Here is a 24,685-nt window from a genome sequence, read left to right as displayed (position 1 = left end):
CTCAAATTACTTCACATGAATGTTGGATCTAAATTTTATAATATTATAAGTAATATATATAAGAATAGTCAGGCATGTGTGAAAATTGGAAGGTTCTTCTCGGATCCATTTCCAATAGCTATAGGTGTCCGTCAAGGGGATAACTTGAGCCCTTCTTTATTTAAAATATTTATAAATGATTTTCCATCATATTTAGATTCATGTATTGATGAAGTATCACTTCAGACAAAAACTGTTAACTGTTTAATGTATGCAGATGACATTGTTATTTTATCAGCATCAGCTCAAGGTATACAAGCAAGACTTTCTAAACTTGAAAAGTATTGCTCTGATTGGTGTTTAAAGGTAAACATTCAAAAAACTAAAGTCATGATCTTTAATAAAGCTGGTCGTAATTTCACGCAAAAACTAATGTTTCAAAATAATAGGATAGACTGTGTATCTAGGTACAAATATCTTGGAGTTCACCTAACTGCATCTGGAAGTTTTCATGTAGCAAGATCAGAGCTTTATAAAAAGGCGTTAAAAGCATATTATAAACTGAGAAATGATTTTATAAATTTGAATCCTGGGATTAAAACGAGTATACATGTATTTGACTCTACTATTAAACCAATTCTTTTGTATAATGCAGAGGTGTGGGGTGCAAGTAATATCAATACTAAAAGATTCCTAAAATGCCAAAAGTTAGAAGTTGAAGACTGTTTCAGAAATCTACTTTGTGAAAGAATACACCTTAAATTCTGTAAATATATTCTTGGTGTTCATAAGAAAAGTACAAATTTTGCAGTATTGTCTGAATTGGGAAGGTTCCCCCTGCATTATGATATTGTCAAATTGTTAATCAAAAGTTGGTATAGATTTGAAAATTTGTCCACAGAATTTCCTTTACTTAAAGATGCATATGAATGTAGTAAAAATCTTTATGTACATGGAAAGAACTCATGGTTCGCATTTGTACAGAAATTAAGAAATATACTGAATATCAAAGATGAAGTAATTTGTTATGGGAAGCATAAATTTAAGTCACTCTGTCATAAAACCATATTAGATTATTATATAAAAAATTGGTATACAAGTCAACAAAGTTATACTGATGGTAAATTAAGCACATATGTAAAACTCAAACAAAATTGGGGTTATGAGAATTATTTATCAGTAGTTAAAAATTTTCATCACAGAAAATCTCTATGTAAATTAAGAATTTCTTGTCACAGATTGCAAATTGAAGTGGGAAGATTTACCAACATCCCTCGTGAAGATCGATTATGCAATAGATGTAACTCTAACAGTGTAGATGATGAAACTCATTTTCTCATAACATGTAAAAAATATGATCATCAAAGAAAAGAAATTTTTAAATCAATTAAAAGTAAATTTCCCAATTTCTCGGCATTAGATGATGAACAAAAACTTTTTTGGTTACTCAATACTGAAGACAAAGAAACTCTTAATTCTGTGGGCAAATTCATAAATGATAACATGTTGTAGTAGTCATACAGTTTTATATATAGTATTCCCTTTAACTGAAATAGTACAATATTATTGTTGAAATGAGTAATGTCATTTACAAGTTGTTATACTATCCATTGGCATATCTTTTCTTTATTATTGTAATAATTTCATACTTGTCTGTTATGGGCTCTAAATTAGAAAATAAATGTTCTGTTCTGTTCTGTTCTGGTTTTGCACGCCTGCTAATCGATCAGTTGCATAACCAGCAGTTATGTATAATAATCGAAAGAGATCGATTTCCGGTTATGCATTTGATACGAATAATTTCAATACACAGATGGTAAGTTGACCCGATGCAGGCAATAATGAAATTTTAATTAAAATATTAGAATGTGATTCCATGAGCAATTTATTTTTCTTTTATTTTACACCCTTATAAAATGCAAGAATTGTCTATTAGCGACGATATTTGTTTTGAAGCAAGGGCTGTTAGAGCGAAAACGCTGATTGAAAACAGAATTGCCGACTGGAATTCGTGATTATCTCAACTAACTTTAAATATCCAATGTTCACCATTAGTTTGCATCAATTACATCTTATCCATCCTAATTTGGACTTTGATATGTGCATTATTTGGCAAATATTCGAGGTAAATAACGTTGCCTATGCATGCGATACTTGAGTTGTGAAAGCAATTTCGGGTTATGCATGAGATAAAGGACAAACAGTTTCAAACTTTATAATTAAAATTAAACATGATGTAATTTTAACCTAGTCTTCCAAAATTTTAAAAATAAAAGTAAAGGATTTTCCTGCAAACAAGATGATTTTTTTAAAAAAAAAAAGATTTGTTAATTGTTGAAGTAAATCTGTTGGGGGGGGGGGGGGGCAGTTACAATCAGTACAAACTATTTTAAAAATAATTGCACTAACATTAAGTCTCTATTTCTTCACACATAGAACTATTTACATCACATTATTGTGTGTGTATATTTTTTCAGTTTTAAAACCCAAGGCATTGTTAACAGGCCCGTAGCAATGGTTTCAAAAGTGTGTGTGTGTGGGGGGGGGGGGGGGGGGGTCAACTTACCCCAAAAAATCTGACAAGCAAAAGAAAAAGAAAAAAAAAACCCTAAACTGACCAAAAGTGGGGGCCTACTTCCCAAAATTTTCTGACAAGCAAAAAAAAAAAGAAAGAAAAGAAAACAATTTACCGTCCAAATTCTGGAATTTGCCAGTGCTCGACCTCACATCAAAAAAGGGAGGCAGCGCATTTAAAGTAAAATTTACTAAAGCAAATTTCTATCCTCAGAAAAAAAGTGCCCCCCCCCCTTCCTTGCGTTCTGGGTATAGGTTAGAATTTATTTGGTGAAAAATTCATTAGATTTATGTTTTGTCTAAAAAATGGAACAGACGTTTTGTTTGGGCAAAATATGCTACATCCACAACAGTGTAAAACAAATATTCTTTATTGAATAAATCCCATGGGTGAAGCATTTCCTTATGTTCTGAAGCCGGATATATTGAATTCTGTTATCGAGCTGGAAAAGGCACAAGATAACAACGCCTCATCTTATATTCTCATGTTTGATGGTAAAAAGGTAAAGCGTGGTGGTGATGTCAATCCATTAGGATTTGAAGATCGTCCATTTCACGAAAAGAAGCAAGAGAAAGAAAATGGTTTGCACACCATAAAATCGGTTATAGATGCATGTTGCTATAGTGTATAATAAGAAGTTCAAATTATGAAGAAGCGTAAAAGAATAAATTAATTGCAATCAGAGTCAGTGAAATTGTAGGAAAGAATATTTTACCAATATCTCTTTGAGTTTTATAATTCTCAAGCCTCAATTCATACATCATAAGTGAATGTATAAAGAGATAGTAAGAGTTATTTCCGTTGGGGGGGGGGGGGGGGTATCAACAACATTTAATTTACCGTATATCCAATATTTTTTTTTTTTTTTGGAATATTTTTGCGATCAGTTTGAGATCGCAAAAAATAAAACATGCAAAAATATACATCCACTAAATGTACTAAGATTTTTTTTCAAAGTCGCAGGAATTGTCTAAAGCATGCATATAAAAAGTTTGTGACACACGAAAAAACGGATATACTTTAATATTTGTTAAAAAGAAATAATCTTTACTAGCGTAAGTATTTAAAAAAAAAAACCACAAAATAAATATACTTTAAATAACGTTTGATAATTTCATAAATGATTAAACGTACTAGTATTTAAAAAGTATTGAATATAAAACAATGCAGTATTCTGTTTTCCTTCTCTGGCATAAAAAAATCAAAATGTGCTTGCAAATATGATGCAACGTCTTCATGTTACAGCCAATATTTAAAATTTGATAATCATTAACAAGAGTAAAAAGTCTAAGAAGTGAATTATGGAGATCGTATAAAAACTTTTAAATTTTTTTTGTCCTTTTTCTCATGCATAACCCGAAATCTCTTTCACAACTCAAGTATCGCATGCATAGGCAACGTTATTTACCTCGAATATTTGCCAAATAATACACATATCAAGGTCCAAATTTGGATGGATAAGATGTAATTGATGCAAACTAATGGTGAACATTGGATATTTAAAGTTAGTTGAGATTATCACGAATTCCAGTCGGCAATTCTGTTTTCAATCAACGTTTTCGCTCTACCAGCCCTTGCTTCAAAACAAATATCGTCGCTAATCGACAATTCTTGCATTTTATAAGGGTGTAAAATAAAAGAAAAATAAATTGCTCATGGAATCACATTCTTATATTTTAATTAAAATTTCAATTAATGGCCGCATCGGGTCAACTTACCATCTGTGTATTGAAATTATTCATATCAAATGCATAACCGGAAATCGATTCTTTCGATTATTATACATAACTGCTGGTTATGCAACTGATCGATTAGCAGGCGTGTTTTGGGGCGCAGTGACCTAATGGTGACTAGCACACATTTTTTGCGCAGTTTATGCAGCGAGGAATTTTATGGACCAGATGGATTATACCCAAAAAAAGTAAAGTTAACCAGCTGTCTACCCCATAAAATTTCGTAAAAAACATTGGCCTTGATGACCTGTCAATATCAATTTTTTATCACGATATGACTGATACACAAACTATAAACTTTTCAACTGAATGTGAAAGAGTTTATGTTGTTAAACTTTGATTCGCTGAAACATCAACAATATTAACTTTTTAGCAAAGATTTTTAAATATATGATTTTAATAACATGTAAACTTTGTCATATCAAAAATTTTGAGACGTGATAAAAACCCTTTAAAGACACATGTGTCATCAAAAACTAAAATCTAGTTCAGTCTGCTTTTTAATTCAATCAAAACATTGCAACAGTCCAATCCACACCTTGCAAAAGTAAATTAAGTCCCTTTGTGGGGTCTATTGAAAGGTCAAAACAATATTTCTCTTAATGCTATCAAAAATTCATCTGGACAAGCTGCCAACAATTTTTGTGTAACTTTTTTTTTTTAACAATGTATGGGTAGCCCTGTTCTTGGGACAATCAACATAATAAATAAGATGCAAACAATTTATTACAATGTCAAATGCAACGTTCAGAAAATAAAACTCATCCCCCCAAAGATGGAAACCAAGGTACATATTAAACTTTTGAAACATGTGCATTCAACAACAGTTCACTGCACACTGAATCCTGTTTTTCAAACATTTGAACTAATTGTTCCAATTTAGATCAATGAATGGTTGAGATGCCTTCCAAAAAATATCTGCTCTCAAGGTCTCAACAAATAAGACAAAAACTGGCTAAGATTTTTAAAATTTATTCTTAGGAGTTAACAAATTTATAAAAACATGTATAATGTCATGTTATTTCCTGTAGGACATTGTTTATCCTTCCTATATTTGGACTAAACTGAAATCCATCTATTGTTCCTCCTTTCAATGAAATTTGAACCAGTTCCTGAAAATCCTCATCAGAACAACAGATCGGGCTCAGGGCATCATCAAAATTTGGCTCGTAGAACAGAAAGAGTAATGCCTGGACACAGGTCTCAAAGTCAAATTGGTAAGACCACATGCCACGGTCTAGGACACTGACACAAACATTGGAGCAGTTATCTCTATCCAGGTGGTCAATGTTAGGATGGTAAATATCTGTTAGGCATCGTATGATGGGAGGTTCCCTTGGCCACTGACATTCATTTTCTACACAAAACTGAAACAAAAATGAGTGAACATGAACATTCGTAAGAAGATGTTATAACATGTCTAACAATGAAAATATGGATATTACAGTTTATGCTAAATCTCTGTAAAAAATATGCAACAAAAAAAATACATTCTTTTCAAATTAAAGAATTAAAAATTAAATTGGTATTTGTTCTGCGCGATTCTTTATTATTACTGATGTACCTCAAACCTGAAAGTGCCTCCTTGATATGGACCGCCGTTGGGCATAATGTCCACCTCAAATCTAAAGATTGTCTCAACTCTATCGTTCTCGTCGTCATTCCCCAGAACAACCTTGGCTTGACCATCTATAGAGTGTAGATAAAATAATTTATTAATTAAGAGATTATACTAAAGCATAAACACAAAATAATATTCAGATAATGAAGACAAGTATATTTAAAAATAACTGCATTTTAGAAAACGGCGACTGTTATATAAGCTTACAGGTTCATTCTGGATTTGTTTTCCCTCTGAACTTTTAAATATGATAAATTTATTTTAGCTATGTAATGTTCTTTCTTTTTTTTTTTCCGCTCACAAAGTTCAAAGCATTTTTTTTTAGCAAGAGTTGTCTCGCATTGCATACAATGGGCTCCTTAGACACGTGTGACGTGGTCAGGTGCTTGGTTAGCACAGACATCAAAATTGAAAATGCTCAAAACTTGAAGAAATTCTTACCTGAGAAGCTCTCTATAGTCCTCGCCAAACGATGGAAATCTTTTGTTATCCTGTGCGTTGTCCCCATGATTTCTATAAATACAAGACGGTCCGAGTTTCTTCTGAATAAACATTTTTTTAAAGAAAACGAACGCACTATGTGCGTGAACGAAAACGAGTTTCACATCATGTTAGCCTTCTCCTTCCTCAGTACATTTTGTATAAATACTGTATGTAAGCACTTTAGCCTTCTCCTTCCTCAGTACATTTTGTATAAATACTGTATGTAAGCACTTTATACAGCTTTATATAAAAGTCCCTAATCTAAATTTAGATTCTGCTGTCTGGATGATGAAATAGCTTGCAATTTTCACTTATGCTTATAGAAAAAAACGATATGTTCCGAGTGAAATTAAAGTCCAATGATAGGTAATTTTTCAACACCGAAGAATGTATAGGCCTCGGTAGCGCAGTAGGTAGCGCGTCAGTCTCATAATCACATATATCACTGAGCGATCTGAAGGTCGTGAGTTCGATCCTCACCCGGGGCATTGCTTTTTTTTTTTTTTTTTTTCTTCCGCTTTAACAAGTCAAACCTATGGTCACACTTATCGTCGCAAACCACGGCCAAAATGTACGATCCTCTCCCATTCAGAGCTATATGCAGACTCCGGACCGTGGCTTGAAACGATGGGCCACACTTTTATTACAGAGTTTGGTCAAGATCGCAAGATCATAGCCCAGGGAAAAAAAAGTCCTGAGATTGGTGGTCGGTCTTGAAGATACTGTCGCAGCACACTGGAACTGTATGGAACCACAAAATTCGGTCATCGATGTCATCGTCTTGCGCCTGTCTCTAATCCCTTTTAGATTGAAATTTACCTTTTATCCCCCCTCCCATAATGCACCATATCACTCGAACAGACACTTCCATTTGCAAATTCTCACAATATTAAAACATATTGAGCTCTGCATATCTAAAACTGGCCACATGCAGTTGGTTTCTTGGGCCACAATTCATTGCGAAGACATAGTCATTACAGCAAGATCAGGCCCGTAGAACGCGGGGGATCCCCCTCCCCCCACTTTTTCCGAGTTTCGCTATAGTAAATTTACCTTTAGATGCTGTCCCCTTTTTTTTTTGGGGGGGGGGGGGATTGCTTGTAAGACTATATTGGGAAATTACCTTCTTTTTTTGAAAAGTTTTTTTTATTTTGCTTGTCAGATTTTTTGGGGGAGCCCCCCCCCCCCCTTGGAAGAAATATTTAAAAGCTTTAATTTGAATAAAGCAAAATTACATTATTGTTGTCCTGTACAATATTGATTTCTTATATAACACTATATATTTGATTGTACAGAATCCTTTATTCTGAAACAATTTGATACTTTATTTCTGTCTAATTGATCAAAAAGGTTTAAATTGTATACAATTTTATCACAATAACACATTATAACAGCAAAATAAAATTCTCAAAAATGAAGCTCATATTGCTTTAAGGATTTAGCTTATTTAAAATATTTCAGCAACTGCTCCGTAACAAGCATTTAGACAACACAGACAATCATCCATCCACTTCCTTGATTTAAAATGGTGACAGTCTGTCAAGGTTTTTCATGACATTTTTGTGATAACTTGATCTTGGACATTTCATACTAGCAGACCACAAGGATAAAACACCCAATCGAGATCATCTTGATATCATTATCAACAGATGTATCGTAGTATCTCGAATATTTCATGTCCAGCAAAGCAGCAAGAGGGAAGCTAACCAGGTCAACTCCTACAGAATATCCTGATCAGGATAACTCTTCAATCTCTCTTCTTTCAGAATTTAACTAGAACCTTGCTAAAACTCAATCACAATATAAGATGTACTGAACCTACATTCATATGTCCAAAACTTTTCAAAGATGTTAGCTCATTTATATAACAAGTTTATTTTTCAATCTTGATAATGATCAACACTTTTTTTCATTCATTTATATTCAGGTTGTTATTTGTTTTTACTTTTTTTAATTAAAAGAGTATATGAACAAAAATATATCCCGGAACCAGATTTATGTTGATGACGCTGGGTTAAATTGAAGTTTTCTTAATTCTTGGCATATAAATTAATTTCTTCGTGCTAAACAGACTTTTTAGCTAACATAAGTTCCCTTTATTATTTATTTGGTAGTTCCTGCTCATACATGTATATATAGTATGTAAAATTCCAATGTATCTTAGGAGCGTATACACGGGACAGTGTACACAACGTTATCAGGACCGCTCGACCAGGATACCATTAATAGGAACACACCTTGCATATAATTAAAAAAAGTTCTAAATTAATAATCAACTGGACAATTTACTGCTATAATGTCGTCCAACAAAAAATTCTGCGAGACCACTAAGTGTCTCTTGCTTATTCTTGTAACTGTGGCAGCTGTGATCGCTATCATTTGTGTGATAACATTCTCAGACGAAAATTTGCGCGAGAAAAGGTACGAGAAGGCGGATCTAAAGTGGTGGCAGACTAGCATCGTGTACCAGATTTATCCTCGGTCGTTCCAGGATTCTGATGGAGACGGGACAGGGGATCTTAGAGGTTAGATTTTAAACTTGTATAAACTATGCAGACCTAGTTAGCCACTGACCGCTTTTGTAAAGTTTATTTCGGTTTAGGTTTTTGGAAATTCACATTATCTCACCTTTTTAGCTCACCTGAGCTGAAAGCTCAAGTGAGCTTTTCTGATCACCCGTTGTCCGTCGTCCGTCCGTCTGTCCGTCTGTCCGTCCGTCTGTAAACTTTTCACATTTTCAACTTCTTCTCAAGAACCACTGGGCCAATTTTAACCAAACTTGGTACAAAGTATCCTTGGGGGAAGGGGAGTTTAAATTGTTAAAATAAAGGGCCAAGTCCCCTTAGAAGGGGAGATAATCAAGAAAAGACAAAAATAGGGTGGGGTCATAAAAAAATCTTCTTCTCAAGAACCACTGGGCCAGAAAAGCTGAAACTTATATGGAAGCATCCTGGGATAGTGAAGATTCTAAATTGTTAAAATCATGACCCCCGGGGGTAGGGCGGGGCCACAATAGGGAATCAAAGTTTAACATTGAAATATATAGGAAAAATCTTGAAAAATCTTTTTCTCAAGAACCACTGGGCCAGAAAAGCTGAAACTTATATGGAAGCATCCTGGGATAGTGTAGATTCTAAATTGTTAAAATCATGACCCCCGGGGGTAGGGCGGGGCCACAATAGGGAATCCAAGTTTTACATTGAAATATAGGAAAAATCTTGAAAAATCTTCTTCTCAAGAACCACTGAGCCAGAAAAACTGAAACTTATGTGGAAGCATCCTGGGGTAGTGTAGATTCTAAATTGTTAAAATTATGACCCCCGGGGGTAGGGCGGGGCCACAATAGGGAATCCAAGTTTTACATTGAAATATATAGGAAAAATCTTGAAAAATCTTCTTCTTAAGAACCACTGAGCCAGAAAAGCTGAAACTTATGTGGAAGCATCCTGGGATAGTGTAGATTCTAAATTGTTAAAATCATGACCCCCGGGGGTAGGGCGGGGCCACAATAGGGAATACAAGTTTTACATTGAAATATATAGGCAAGAGCTACTGAGCCAGAAAAGCTGAAACTTATGTGGAAGCATCCTCAAGTAGTGTACACTCTAAATTGTTCAAATCATGACCCCCGGGGATGGGGGGGGGGGGCACAATAGGGAATCCCAAGTTTCACATTGAAATATACAGGAAAAATCCTTAAAAATCTTCTCAAGAACCACTGGACCAGAAAAACTGAAACTTATGTGGAAGCATCCTGGGGTAGTGTAGATTCTAAATTGTTCAAATCATGGCCCCTGGGGGTAGGGCGGGGCCACAATAGGTATTACAATGGGGGAAGTCTGGTAATGAACAGCATGGCCAAAGTTACTCAGGTGAGCGATGTGGCCCATGGGCCTCTTGTTTGTCTGTTGCAGGAATAATTGTTTAAACCCCTCTTTGAATTCTGTAACAAATTCATCAACAAGACGCATATGTGCAACATTAACCGCCTGCTTTCGCTTCCTGTCAAAAGATTACGAATTGAGATTATCGAAATCATTAACACAACTAACATGTATCAATTAAGTTCTCAACATTTCAGTTCATATTACATGGACGGTTAATGTCTACATGACGGTTTATTATACTGTCCCGAAGAGGCCATTTGCAAAAGTCTACTACCAGCGCGTTAGCAACACGCGCCGGGAGCGATGTTCACAACACGCCATTGCGCCAACACAAATTTTATGCATGCGAATTACTTCTTTGCACAACGTTGACTGTCTATCGTAGTCCAAATCTCAGACTCGAGGGGCTTTGAACAAAATTGAATTTAAACTACATGGGGATGCTTATAAATTGATTTACTTATTTTTGTAAAGAAGATGTGTATAGATTACTTCCTGCACATATTCCCAGGTCAAATTTTGACCCTTAATCCTGGGTCTTAAGGTCAGGATTAAACAAACTTGAATCTACACAAAATGGAGATGTTTCCAAATTTAATCTGATTAAAATTGTTTTTGGTGTTTTCATCAGATGGCCTTTTTAAAGATTTCTTTTTCAATAATTCTGGTGCACATGTACATGTATGTCAGATACAATGTAGATCTGAATGTCCTGAGACACAGCATATCTTTCTAATACCAATACCCACCACTACCAAGTAATACCACAGCAGTGTGATTCGTGAATAAATAACGTTATATGGATGTCTTTATTGAAATACCTTTTTATGACCATTTTCAGGAATCAAGGAGCGCTTGGGCTACGTGTCGGGTCTAGGGGTCGGGGCTGTGTGGCTAAGTCCCATCTTCAGGTCACCCATGCGTGATTTTGGATACGATGTTCAGAACTATACAGAAGTGGATCCTATTTTCGGAAACATGGCGGATTTTGATGACCTGATGAAGGAAGCAAAGGCAAAAAGTAATTCCTTTAAAGTCATTAAAAATGACAAAACTAGCTAGAAATGATACATCTAAATAAAAAACAAGTATACACTGACAAAATGCCAGGATTCCCAATCTTTTATAAGTAACTTGTTTTAAGATGTTATAAATATTATACCTTACATAAAACATAAGCTGTGTTACGACAATTTATAATGGAAGAGACTTGGAGTAAACTGACTTTTTTTCAAGTGAAAAAAGCAAAATAACAAAACAAACTAAAAAAAAAAAATTAACATTATGAAAACTGTCATTGAAAAAAAAAATACCGGTAAAAAAAAACAAGAGGCCCATGGGCCACATCGCTCACCTGAGTAACTTTGGCCATGCTGTTCTTTACCAGATTTCCCCCTTTTAATATACCTATTGTGGCCCCACCCTACCCCCGGGGGTCATGATTTGAACAATTTAGATTCTACACTACCCCAGGATGCTTCTATATATAAGTTTCAGCTTTTCTGGCCCAGTGGTTCTTGAGAAGAAGATTTTTTAAGATTTTTCTTATATATTTCAATGTAAAACTTGGATTCCCTATTGTGGCCCCGCCCTACCCCCGGGGGTCATGATTTGAACAATTTAGAATCTACACTACCCCAGGATGCTTCCATATAACTTTCAGCTTTTCTGGCCCAGTGGTTCTTGAGAAGAAGATTTTTAAAGATTTTTCTTATATATTTCAATGTAAAACTTGGATTCCCTATTATGGCCCCGCCCTACCCCAGTGGTCATGATTTGAACAATTTAGAATCTACACTACCCCAGGATGCTTCCACATAAGTTTCAGCTTTTCTGGCCCAGTGGTTCTTGAGAAGAAGATTTTTTAAGATTTTTCTTATATATTTCAATGTAAAACTTGGATTCCCTATTGTGGCCCCGCCCTACCCCCGGGGGTCATGATTTGAACAATTTAGAATCCACACTACCCCAGGATGCTTCCATATAAGTTTCAGCTTTTCTGGCCCAGTGGTTCTTGAGAAGAAGATTTTTTAAGATTTTTCTTATGTATTTCAATGTAAAACTTGGATTCCTTATTGTGGCCCCGCCCTACCCCCGGGGGTCATGATTTGAACAACTTAGAATCTACACTACCCCAGGATGCTTCCATATAAGTTTCAGCTTTTCTGGCCCAGTGGTTCTTGAGAAGAAGATTTTTTAAAGATTTTTCTTATGTATTTCAATGTAAAACTTGGATTCCTTATTGTGGCCCCGCCCTACCCCCGGGGGTCATGATTTGAACAATTTAGAATCTACACTACCCCAGGATGCTTCCATATAAGTTTCAGCTTTTCTGGCCCAGTGGTTCTTGAGAAGAAGATTTTTTAAGATTTTTCTTATATATTTCAATGTAAAACTTGGATTCCCTATTGTGGCCCCGCCCTACCCCCAGTGGTCATGATTTGAACAATGTAGAATCTACACTACCCCAGGATGCTTCCACATAAGTTTCAGCTTTTCTGGCCCAGTGGTTCTTGAGAAGATTTTTAAAGATTTTTCTTATATATTTCAATGTAAAACTTGGATTCCTTATTGTGGCCCCGCCCTACCCTCGGGGGTCATGATTTGAACAATTTAGAATCTACACTACCCCAGGATGCTTCCATATAAGTTTCAGCTTTTCTGGCCCAGTGGTTCTTGAGAAGAAGATTTTTTAAGATTTTTCTTATATATTTCAATGTAAAACTTGGATTCCCTATTGTGGCCCCGCCCTACCCCCGGGGGTCATGATCTGAACAATTTAGAATCTACACTACCCCAGGATGCTTCCATATAAGTTTCAGCTTTTCTGGCCCAGTGGTTCTTGAGACGAAGATTTTTTAAGATTTTTCTTATATATTTCAATGTAAAACTTGGATTCCCTATTGTGGCCCCGCCCTACCCCCGGGGGTCATGATCTGAACAATTTAGAATCTACACTACCCCAGGATGCTTCCATATAAGTTTCAGCTTTTCTGGCCCAGTGGTTCTTGAGAAGAAGATTTTTTAAGATTTTTCTTATATATTTCAATGTAAAACTTGGATTCCCTATTGTGGCCCCGCCCTACCCCCGGGGATCATGATTTGAACAATTTAGAATCCACACTACCCCAGAATGCTTCCATATAAGTTTCAGCTTTTCTGGCCCAGTGGTTCTTGAGAAGAAGATTTTTAAAGATTTTTCTTATATATTTCAATGTAAAACTTGGATTCCCTATTATGGCCCCGCCCTACCCCAGTGGTCATGATTTGAACAATTTAGAATCTACACTATCCCAGGATGCTTCCATATAAGTTTCAGCTTTTCTGGCCCAGTGGTTCTTGAGAAGATTTTTTAAGATTTTTCTTATATATTTCAATGTAAAACTTGGATTCCCTATTGTGGCCCCGCCCTACCCCCGGGGGTCATGATTTGAACAATTTAGAATCTACACTACCGCAGGATGCTTCCACATAAGTTTCAGCTTTTCTGGCCCAGTGGTTCTTGAGAAGAAGATTTTTAAAAGATTTTTCTTATTAATTTCAATGTACAACTTGGACTCCCTCTTGTGGCCCCGCCCTATCCCCGGGGGTCATGATTTGAACAATTTAAAATCTACACTACCCCAGGATGCTTCCACATAAGTTTCAGCTTTTCTGGCCCAGTGGTTCTTGAGAAGAAGATTTTTAAAGATTTTTCCTATATATTTCTATGTAAAATATTGATTCCACATTGTGGCCCCACCCTACCCCCGGGGGTCATGATTTGAACAATTTAGAATCTACACTACCCCAGGATGCTTCCATATAAGTTTCAGCTTTACTGGCCCTGTGGTTCTTGAGAAGAAGATTTTTTAATGACCCCACCCTATTTTTGTCTTCTCTTGATTATCTCCCCTTGTGAGGGGACTTGGCTTTCATTTTAATAATTTAAATTTCCCTTCACCCAAGGATGCTTTGTACCAAGTTTGGTCAAAATTGGCCCAGTAGTTCTTGAGAAGAAGTCAAAAATGTGAAAAGTTTACGGACGGACAGACAGACAGACAGACGGACGGACGGACGACGGACAAAATGTGATCAGAAAAGCTCACTTGAGCCTTCGGCTCAGGTGAGCTAAAAAAGAAAACCACGGATATCCTTTTTGCACAAAGTCGAGTTTTTCACTTCCGATTTTTATTTTTATTTTTTTTTGGGGGGGGGGGAGGGTCGTTATTAGGCATGCAAACGCTAGGGGAGCTATCAATGGTATCAAAATCGTAGTGACAACGTACAATAGTTCAACATGTACGTGGAGCTACGATCTCCAGTATGCAAGCCCAGCTGCTAGGAAACTAGCATGGATATTAGCGTTGTCCCATGATCCCTTGCAACAGGGACAAGACTAGCATATATATTTGAAGCTGGGTAACCAAATCAAAGATAGTTACCTTATAAAGTCATACATATTTACCTCTTCATCGCGAAAAGACAGAAACATGTGTGTTGTTTTCACCATCTTATGGAATTAAACTAAATCAATTTTTGCTTGCCTTAGACCTTGTTCCAAAAATTACTTCTAATAAGATAATCTGAAATCTGACACTAAATTAGCAGATAATTGAGTGATGTTTTGTGTATAGTGAAATACTTGCATATAGTGATTGTGCAGCACTTTTCATTCTTGTTTGTCAGTTTATACTTAATAATCTATGCTTAAACAGATATTTTCAATAATATTAGCTCAATTTCTATATGTTCTTATTTAATAATGAATATATATTAGAGTTTATAATCCAAGCAAATGATAATCCATGTCCTACCAACGCTTTAGATAATTCATGCACTGGCCACTGCATGGGCGAAGAGTAATTATCTATGCCTCCAAAAAGCCCCATACATCTATACTGGTATACATATGCACAACAAATGCATGCATGTACACAACGTCCTCATGTATTTAAAAAATTTTGTGTACCCACTGCCACCATGTCCTCTCTTTCTCGCCACACCAGACCCCCCCCCCCCCCCGTTAATCCCTGCATACTATCTGCCTCTATCTCTCAGTATGGAACGCCATAGCTGCCTTATGTGGTTATTTCATGAGAAGATGGTGCTTTATTATGTTATGCTGTGGTTATTTCATGTGAAGGTGGTGCTTTATTATGTTATGCTGTGGTTATTTCATGTGAAGGTGGTGCTTTATTATGTTATGCTGTGGTTATTTCATGTGAAGGTGGTGCTTTATTATGTTATGCTGTGGTTATTTCACGTGAAGGTGGTTTTTCATGTGAAGTGGTTTTTTTATGTGATGGTGAATTTTCATGTGAAGGTGGTTTTTTATGTGATGGTGTTTTTCATGTGAAGGTGATTTTTCATGTGATGGTGTTTTTTTTACATTTAATGTAATGGTGGTCACTCGGAACTCTTTTAAAATACTTTTGAAGACTGAGTTTAACACCGAGTTTAACTGCTATAATCTTGAAATTTTGAAAGTGAAACAAATAGTCAATATAATTTAAATCATTTTAATACACCATTGCTAGTTCCTCTTTTTTCCAGAGGCGCTTGGTTTCAGGATGGTGTATTTTGTGTATTATGTTTTTTTCTAGCTATGTCTGCATTAACTCGATAACCTAAGAATAAAAAAAAATCACTGAAATAAGCAAGTTTTTAAAACGTCATATTACTTTATATAAAAAAAGAGTGAAAGTACGACAGTTGCAATCTTCGATTTTACATCGTGCCCGGCTCGGTTCATAATTGATTTTAATTTATCAATATCTACACTTTTCCTACCAGTTTCGGGCAGGAATTCGGATGAAATCTACATTTAAAAATGATTGAATAACGCCTTTCAATCGTCTGCCAATTGGAACTTGCCGTATAAAATATGCAGTAAACAAAAACATCCTGATACCTAGAACTGAAAGTGAAAGCAATGGAAGTGACGATTTTTAACCAAGTAAAATGTAGAGGCATCCCGGAATAACGAGAACAAGTTTGGCGTGGTTTCTGACTTCCCTAGATTTTCCGAGGATGGCAACTGTTGTACCTACACTCTTACTATATAGACTAATATGACACTTTTTAAACGTGCTAATTTCAGTGATTTTTTTTTTATTTTTATGTTTTTGAGTGTATTCAGACACACTTACAAAAAATCATAATACACAAAATACACCATTTTGAACCCAAGTGCCTAGATGGAAAAAAGAGGAACTAGCAATGGTGCATTAAAATGATTTTAATTACATTGACTATTTGTTTCACTTTCAAAATTCCAAGATAATAGCAGTTAAATTCAGTCTTCAAAAATATTAGAGTTCCGAGTGACCACCATCACATTAAATATAAAAAAAAACCACCTTCACATAAAAAAAAAACCACCAACACTTGAAAAACCACTTTCACATGAGAAAACCACCATCATATGAAAAACCACCTTCACATGAAAATTCACCATCACATAAAAAACCACCTTCACATGGAAAAACCACCATCACATGAAAAACCACCTTCACATGAAAAACCACCTTCACATAAAAAACCACCTTCACATGAAATAACCACAGCAGAAAAAATAATAAAGTACCACCTTCACATGAAATATCCACAGCATAACATAATATAGCACCATCTTCACATGAAATAACCACAGCATAACATAATAAAGCACCATCTTCACATGAAATAACCACAGCATAACATAATAAAGCACCATCTTCACATGAAATAACCACAGCATAACATAATAAAGCACCATCATCTCATGAAATAACCACATAAGGCAGCTATGGCGTTCCATATCTCAGCCCCGTTACATTTAATAGGTTGATATCCTTTAGACGAGGTATCATTTTATGCACTGATCTAATGGTCAATCCCAGCGGGTGGCAAATTCCCGCTGTTTTGACGAGCTTCTGATTAGTGGTATGTAGATACCAATTACAATGTAGGGATCATCACGTCCGCCATATATGTGACAATGTTCACAGAACTCGTCAGTTTGATTCAATGTTTCCATTCAATTTTTATCAAAAAAAAAAAAAAAAACTTTAAAAATCACTAGCATGTTACTTATCAATAAATTAAAAACATTCAAGCATTTCAAAGATAAATTAAAACTACTTGTACAAACATATTTACCTATAGTTGATTTCACTGTTAAAAAGCTGCCTCCACAACAGCGAGGCACCCACTAGAATCGGGAGTTTCATTTTTAATTGACATACCTAATCTATAGATACCTACAGGAGACATCTATTGCAAAAGCACAAACTAAGCATAAAACAGACCAGATAAGGCAGCAGCTGTGACGTTTCATAAATCTCGGTGTAAAACTCTAAAATAATGCTATTAAATAATAAAAGCAAGAATTCAACAAACTCACCTCACGCTACCAACATATACGTACATGTACCACGCGGTGCAGCGGACCTCTGCTTACGAAACGCAGAACCAATGAACACCCATACAACAACCAAGATTTGTCCAATCACATTGCGTATCTTACACACGAAACGCTTGATCTCATTCCCTCTGCACACCTACAAACAGCAACCTCAAATTGACCAATCAGATCCCAGCATCCAAACCAAGATTGTTTGACCTCGTCGCCTGCTTTGTGTATTTTTCCCGCCCGATTCCCCAGTCTCGCCAATAACCCACTATTTTTCTTGGTCATCCCTCTCCGATAGCAAACAAATTTGCTTTATTTGTGCTGCATGGTATGTCAATAAACACTATTCGACGATTGAGTAATAAAGGGATATACCGTCAACTTTACTCCATTTCCTGTCCATTCTGAAGCAGAAGATCGACAAAACAAAATATACTTAGAGAACAGTCTTCTTTTTAAAGGCGGTCAGAAGGGGAGGTGTGCAATCGTACCTTCTTTAATCTTTTGGAACAAAAATATATAATTAATCTCTGATGTTGCTAGGTATTTTGTTCCTTTATTATAGACAATGAATTCGAGAAGGGTTAGGAATTTTTAACCCATCCAAATGGTACTCCTCTCAAACAGCATCAGTTGTAAGAATTTTCATTATTTTAGATTTGCGTGTAATACTGGATTTTGTCCCTAACCACACCAGTAACGATAGTAAGTGGTTTTACCTCAGTGAGCGGGGCGATGCCAAGTACAAGGACTATTACGTGTGGAATGACGGCTTAAACTGTTCCTCAGGATGTGAAGCCACAGGGGGCAAACGACCCCCAAATAACTGGGTAAACTGTCTCCATATTGCTTCAGCTATTTAAGATATAATACTGGAAAATAAGAATTTATACATAAAAAATAATAAACTTGTGTTGAGATAACTGTATTATTTTTTTCATTAGCTGAGTTATTTATTTGAAAATAGTATTGATAAGTAATTTGTAAGACTTATTAAATAATTGAGTGTATTTTGATGATCTTAGTGAACATAAGTATTTTATACTATTTATAAGTTGAGTGTATTTGGTGGATCCGCCTGGAAGTGGAGTGGAATAAGACAAAAGTTTTACTACCACGCCTTCTTAGATTCCCAGCCTGACCTCAATCTGAGAAATGAAGAAGTGAAGGAGGAACTAAAGGTTATTGTCATTTCCGCCAAAATATGGCTAATATTGCCGACTCGGCGTTAAACAATATACAATCATTCAATCAATCATTAATATTAATGACAAAATACGATCGAAAAACGTATAACATCACATGACATGCACAGTATATGTAAATTAAACGAGTATGAATCTACGTTTTATTTCAATTTTTGGCGAAAATGCAGAACAGCAAGACAGTCAACACAAAAAGCATATAAAGGGAAGCCAGTATGTACAAATTGTAGCTCTTGGTTTACTTATTTATTCTAGTATTCAAAATCTCCAAAAGACGTACGCTTTTAAAATTACTTAACAAAGAAAGAATAAATTATGAAAGTAGGCCTAATTGATTTTTAATAGCATCTAAATAAAAATGTCATTGTATAAATCAAGGTATTAACATATGCACTTGTTAAATGAAACAGATATACACGTAGCATGCTGATTCTTAGTCTAAAAAACAATTTTTAAAAATAAAACATGTTTATTTTTGTAAATTTGGAATTTACCAAACAAAATCAAAAGTCACATTGTAGCTTTTGTGTCATTTGTTTATGCCACAATTTTAATTAAAAAAAAATATATGAAAAAGTCCTAATAGTACTTTGCATTTTTTTTTCATAGTCTTTTGTAAATTAAACAAAGTTAATCTGGAGTAGATCACCCCTTACAATAATGAAAATGCTAAGCATGTACGTGTAAGTTGCCTTTTCAATGTTCTATTCTAAGAAGGTCAGATTAATGATAAATCTTGATCTGTATTTTGACAGAATGTGATGAGGTTCTGGTTACAGAAAGGGGTGGATGGATTCCGAGCAGACGCCTTAAAGTTTATGTTTGAATCCAAGAATGTGACGCAGAACGAAACAGGGTTGAGTGTAGGACTACATTTTACTATATATATATATATATATATATATATATATATATATATATATATATATATATATATATATATATATATATACACAATGTATATAACCTGTACATGTTTGGGGATGTTTTGTTTGTTTATAAAATCTTCTTTGTTTTGCTTGTTTGTTTCGGTTTTTTTTTTTTTTGGTCTATTTGTTTGTTTGTCTGTGCGTGAGTGAGAGTGTGTGTGTGTGTGTGTTTGATACCTAATAGTGTGATAAATATCGTAATCTTTAGGACCCATTTGCTTGGAATGAAGAGGACAATCACAATCTAACAACAAACTTTGAGGATATTTATGGAATTCTGAAAGCTTGGCGAAAAGTATTAGAGGAATACGGCAGTGACAAGTATGGTCGTATGAACATATAGATAACCATAAAAAAGTAACAGCTAAGAATTATGGATGTAGTTTTTCTTCTCATAAATTAAAACAATCATGGCTTATGATTAATAAAAAAGATGATAACCAGCTTATCTATATCTTTCAAATGCGCCTATTTCTCAATTAAATACTCTCAAAAATCAGTATCTCTTAATTAACTGAATCCCTTATCACTCCGTCTGTCTGTCTCTCTGCTAGTAAGTCAGTTCTTCATTTTTCTTTTTTTTATTTTGCAGATTTCTGATAGCTGAGTCTTACGGTATTAGCCATGATGTCAGAAACAAGTACTACGAATCTGGTTCCATTCCATTTAACTTTGCCCTGATTCAATATCTTAATGCAAGCTGTGATGCACAGTGCATGAAATCTGTAATCAAGGAATCAATGGCGGACCTGAAACCTAGCTACTGGCCCAACTATGTGGTTTGCACAATGTTTCAATATTTACCGACTGAATTTTAGAGATCTCGAGGAATCAGATAGTTATGATCTTTGCTATTTATTTGTTGAGTAGTTATACTTTGGGTTGTTTATTTGATGAGTAGTTATTGTACTTTGGTTATTTATTTGTTGAGTAGTAATTCTTTGGTTATTTATTTGTTGAGTAGTAATGCATTGGTTATTAATTTCTTGAGTAGTTTTACATTAGTTATTTATTTGTTGAGTAGGTATACCTTGATTTGTTTGTTTGTTGAGTATAGTTATACATTGGTTATTTATTTGTTGAGTAGTTATACATTGGTTTGTTTATTTGTTGAAAGTTATACATGTACTTTGGTTATTTATTTGTTGACAGGTTATACTTTGGTTTGTTTACTTGTTGAGTAGTTATACTTTGGTTTGTTTATTTGTTGTATAGTAATACTTTGTTTATTTTTTGTTGAGTAGTTATACTTTTTTTTATTTGTTGAGTAGTTCTTCTTTTTTTTTTTATTTGTTGAGTAGTTATACTTTTGTTATTTATTTGTTGAGTTGTAATGCATTAGTTATTTTAAATTTGTTGAGTAGTTATACTTTTGTTATTTATTTATAATTTAAGATTGGGAATCATGACAACCACAGAGTGGCCAATAAGTTCGGTCCAGAGACGATAGACGCGTTTAACATGTTACTGCTGACCCTGCCTGGGACCCCCACGTCCTACTACGGGGAGGAAATAGGAATGAGGGACACCTTTTACACGTACAGTGAAACCAAGGACCCTGCTGGTCTCAACTTCAATGAGGTTTTTATCATTCTGATTACAAGAAGTAGAATTACTTAATTTCCTTGAAGCTTTACACTACAAAAAGCAGTAAGCTCGAATGTTTCTTTATCCTTAAAGCAAAACAGTATTTTAAAGGAACAAGGAACAAAATTTTATTAGTTTATCAGCATAAAAAAGTAACATTCCATCGAATTACAGCAAGTATAAAGTACTTCGTTGAAATATAACTTTCCGAGTTTCCATGTTGTTGATTTTGAATTTCCCGGGTGGCAGAGAAATTTACAAACATGACAACTAATTTGGTATTTACCTGTTTCCTGCCACCCGGTAAATTCAAAATTTACAACATGACATAGTAACATAAAAGGATGACTGCAATTAATGCCGGGATATTGGTATTTTTGTACGTCGCTCCTGTTGCTTTACATATCTTAAACTAATTTCACTTTTGTATATTTGTCAAAGAATCCTGTCAATTTGGCACAAAATTCAAGTGTTAAAATGATTTAAGACTGTGATACAATAAAATAAATCTATGGGGTTTTTTTTGTCCTTACTGCTTTGAGGTGGAGCTAACATGGTAAGAATGGGTCTAAAATTAGACAAGCATAAATACATGACATGTATAAAAATAAAAATAAAAAAATACGTGATTACTCTCTCTCTCTCTCTCTCTCTCTCTCTCTCTCTCTCTATTATGTATGGCACAATTACACTATTTACAAAATATGCGCATGCCATCTTACAAGTCACCTGACGGAATTTAGTATTCACAGAGTTACTTGAGGTAAGAAATCACATTATACTTTCATGTAAATAAGTTGAATCTGATTCGTCGAGAAACTTTTGTTAAAAAACACTATTACCCGCTGAATAATGAAGCCACGCCTCCAGCATAGCAACTGTCGACATTGCTCGACGACGGGTGATATTCCAAAAAATATTGAGTGCGCAGAATTTATGCGCACAAGGTTCACTGTAATATGTATTTGTATAAAAATTCAGTATAATATAATAAATAATGCATGTAGTTGAGTGTAACATTGAAAATGTTCACCCCAAGAAAACTATTGTCAACCGACGGTTTTCTTGCGGTGACAATTTTCAATGCTATACTCAACTACATGCAGTATTTATATAATATTCAATGTGCCACAATAATTAGTAACAAAAGAGAGAGCAAATGTAAGAGGAAACAGATTTTTTCTTTTTTAAACCATGAGTGACTTTGCTTGGTGTATTTGAAGTACTTTCAATGTTCATGACATTTCTACTTCTGGTTTCTATTATAATAGTTTCTGTTACAAGCCAACATCCGGGGCTTTCCCGGGTATGTTGGGGCAGTACAGTTTAATTAATTTTTCTTTTGGGGTGGGGGTGTACAGTAACCGATTTGATTCATTAGAAACTCAACAGAACAGAGATTAAGAGCTTCCTCTATACTTCATGGCATTTTATTTTTGCATAACAGACTTTATACCTGGAACACACACGAGATCCAGAGCGTTCCCCGATGCAGTGGAATGACACTTTCAATGCTGGGTTTTCAAATGGAACCCCCTGGTTACATGTCAACAGTAACTACAAAGTCATAAATGTTAAGGTAAGGAACTACTATACAATATCTGTAATCATTCACTATACTTTCTGTAATGTCTTACACCGAACGGTTATCTCACCAACAATTTTATAACTGGTGTTCCTGCGTTTTAATGACTGCAGTTTTATTCAAGTATCAAGTATCAAATGGCTCATCAGAATAACAAATACATGTAATTAAGAAAAAAAAATATACAGAGAGAGTGTGTGTAAATGTAAAAGTACATGATAGAAAATAGTGTTTAATATCAATATTATTTTTTCTTAAAAATGTGGTAGTATTTACCAAAATTTAAAAGATCGTTAACATTATTATTACTTAGCAATTGAATCAATTTAAAGACACCTTTTCTTTTCATGAAAAATTGGTATAATGAACACAGCATGTGTTATTCCAAACAATTAACAACGGCAATGAGATGACTCTAGAGATATGTGTGACCAATTTATGCAAATTTTGTGAAAGATTTTGATTCCTTCAGATAAAAATATAATATTAAATGTTTTACAAGTACAATGCAGTAGTACATATCTCCTATTCCGCAAACAATTGATAGGGGATAAGACACTATTGAACCAAATATTTTTACCCAAGTCCAAGTGAAACAAGGCTATCTGTCATGCCCTATGCATTTATTTACTAGTATTTTTTTTTTAAATAAGCATATATTCTTTACGACAAAAAAAATTCAATGCCTTTGATACCTTCTATATTACTTCGTTACAGAATCAGGAATCAGCTAAATATTCTCACCTCAAGGTTTACAAACAACTGGCTGAGCTACGTCAGAAGTCGTCTTTTACGTACAGTAATCTGACTTTTGTGGACGTGGATGACGTCGACGAAAATCCGAAGAAAATTCTGTCCTACATCAGGACCCAGCCAGGACAAGACAGGTACCTGGTGGTCCTGAACTTCGGACATCTGTACGCTAATGATGTGGACCTTAGTAAGAGTGCTGGCAGTAAAAGAGGAGAGGTTGTCGTTAACGCCATGTCTAATTACCAAGTTAACACGGAAGTGGACCTTACACGTATAACGTTATCGCGGGGCCAGGGGCTGGTCATTAAAGTGAAGTAGATAGGACTACAATAAGAAATTCAGAGGATTTTAAAGGAAATACCGGTATATTTAAAAAAAATTAACTACTAACTGCTAAGTGTTTAATAATGGGCCATAGTAGTATCATGTAAACACGTATACTTGAGAAATCTATTGCCGGAATTCTTATAAAAGACAGAATTACTCAGATAAATATTAATGTTAAGTACATTAACCATCTATATTATTTTATTTACCACGCAGAGTCGGGAGTAATTTAGAATACAGTATCAGTGGCGGATCCAGGAATCTTGAAAAGGGGGGCCCGACCAGTTTGGGGTCGGGGTAGGGGCCCACAGCCACACAAGAATTATTAAATATTTTGTATATTTGGGACACAAAAGGGGGCCCGGGGTCTCCTGGGCCCCCCCTCTAAATCCGCCAGTGAGTATAATTCATGCTCCGTATATACTTCGACATAGAGGCCATATAGTTTTAGGTCTGATTCAGTACCTATCACACAGAGATGCTAAGGGGTATAGGCATTACATGTACTTTCATGAAACATAAAGCATAATTGTTCCATCCTGATAAATAGCTCTTCATCTGCATTTTTCTCCAAATGAAATACATGTTGATATACAAAAGTATAATAAATGATGACACGGTCAACAGTAGAGTAGTGGCGGAAGGT

The 24,685-nt window shown here is 35.0% G+C and overlaps 2 protein-coding genes and 1 non-coding gene across 3 annotated transcripts; 2 read left to right on the top strand and 1 right to left on the bottom strand.

The window, feature by feature from the left end:
• Positions 1–5,243: 5,243 nt before the first annotated feature.
• Positions 5,244–6,534, bottom strand: LOC133173274 (uncharacterized). The gene is made up of 3 exons (XM_061308259.1): positions 6,350–6,534; positions 5,852–5,976; positions 5,244–5,654 (listed from the first exon to the last, which is right to left on the bottom strand). Exons 1-3 carry the CDS (start codon positions 6,414–6,416, stop codon positions 5,301–5,303), a joined length of 546 nt encoding a protein of 181 aa, XP_061164243.1. The 5' UTR covers positions 6,417–6,534; the 3' UTR covers positions 5,244–5,300.
• Positions 6,535–6,786: 252 nt separating this feature from the next.
• Trnam-cau (transfer RNA methionine (anticodon CAU)) lies at positions 6,787–6,879 on the top strand. Its single transcript has 2 exons — positions 6,787–6,823; positions 6,844–6,879. It is a non-coding gene; the product is annotated as a tRNA-Met (tRNA).
• Positions 6,880–8,680: 1,801 nt separating this feature from the next.
• LOC133173624 (maltase A3-like) lies at positions 8,681–24,030 on the top strand. Its single transcript, XM_061308602.1, has 10 exons — positions 8,681–8,916; positions 11,120–11,299; positions 18,311–18,483; positions 18,709–18,834; positions 19,614–19,721; positions 19,996–20,108; positions 20,380–20,566; positions 21,183–21,368; positions 22,822–22,953; positions 23,677–24,030. Exons 1-10 carry the CDS (start codon positions 8,688–8,690, stop codon positions 24,028–24,030), a joined length of 1,788 nt encoding a protein of 595 aa, XP_061164586.1. The 5' UTR covers positions 8,681–8,687.
• Positions 24,031–24,685: the final 655 nt, after the last annotated feature.

This window comes from Saccostrea echinata, unplaced genomic scaffold, assembly GCF_033153115.1.
Source record: "Saccostrea echinata isolate AGI-Se365-2 ecotype Australia unplaced genomic scaffold, CSIRO_AGI_Sech_v1 ptg000056l, whole genome shotgun sequence".
Taxonomy (NCBI): Eukaryota; Metazoa; Mollusca; class Bivalvia; order Ostreida; family Ostreidae; genus Saccostrea; species Saccostrea echinata.
The sequence above is the reverse complement of the archived record's forward strand: the minus strand, read 5'-3'. Positions and strand labels throughout refer to the sequence as shown.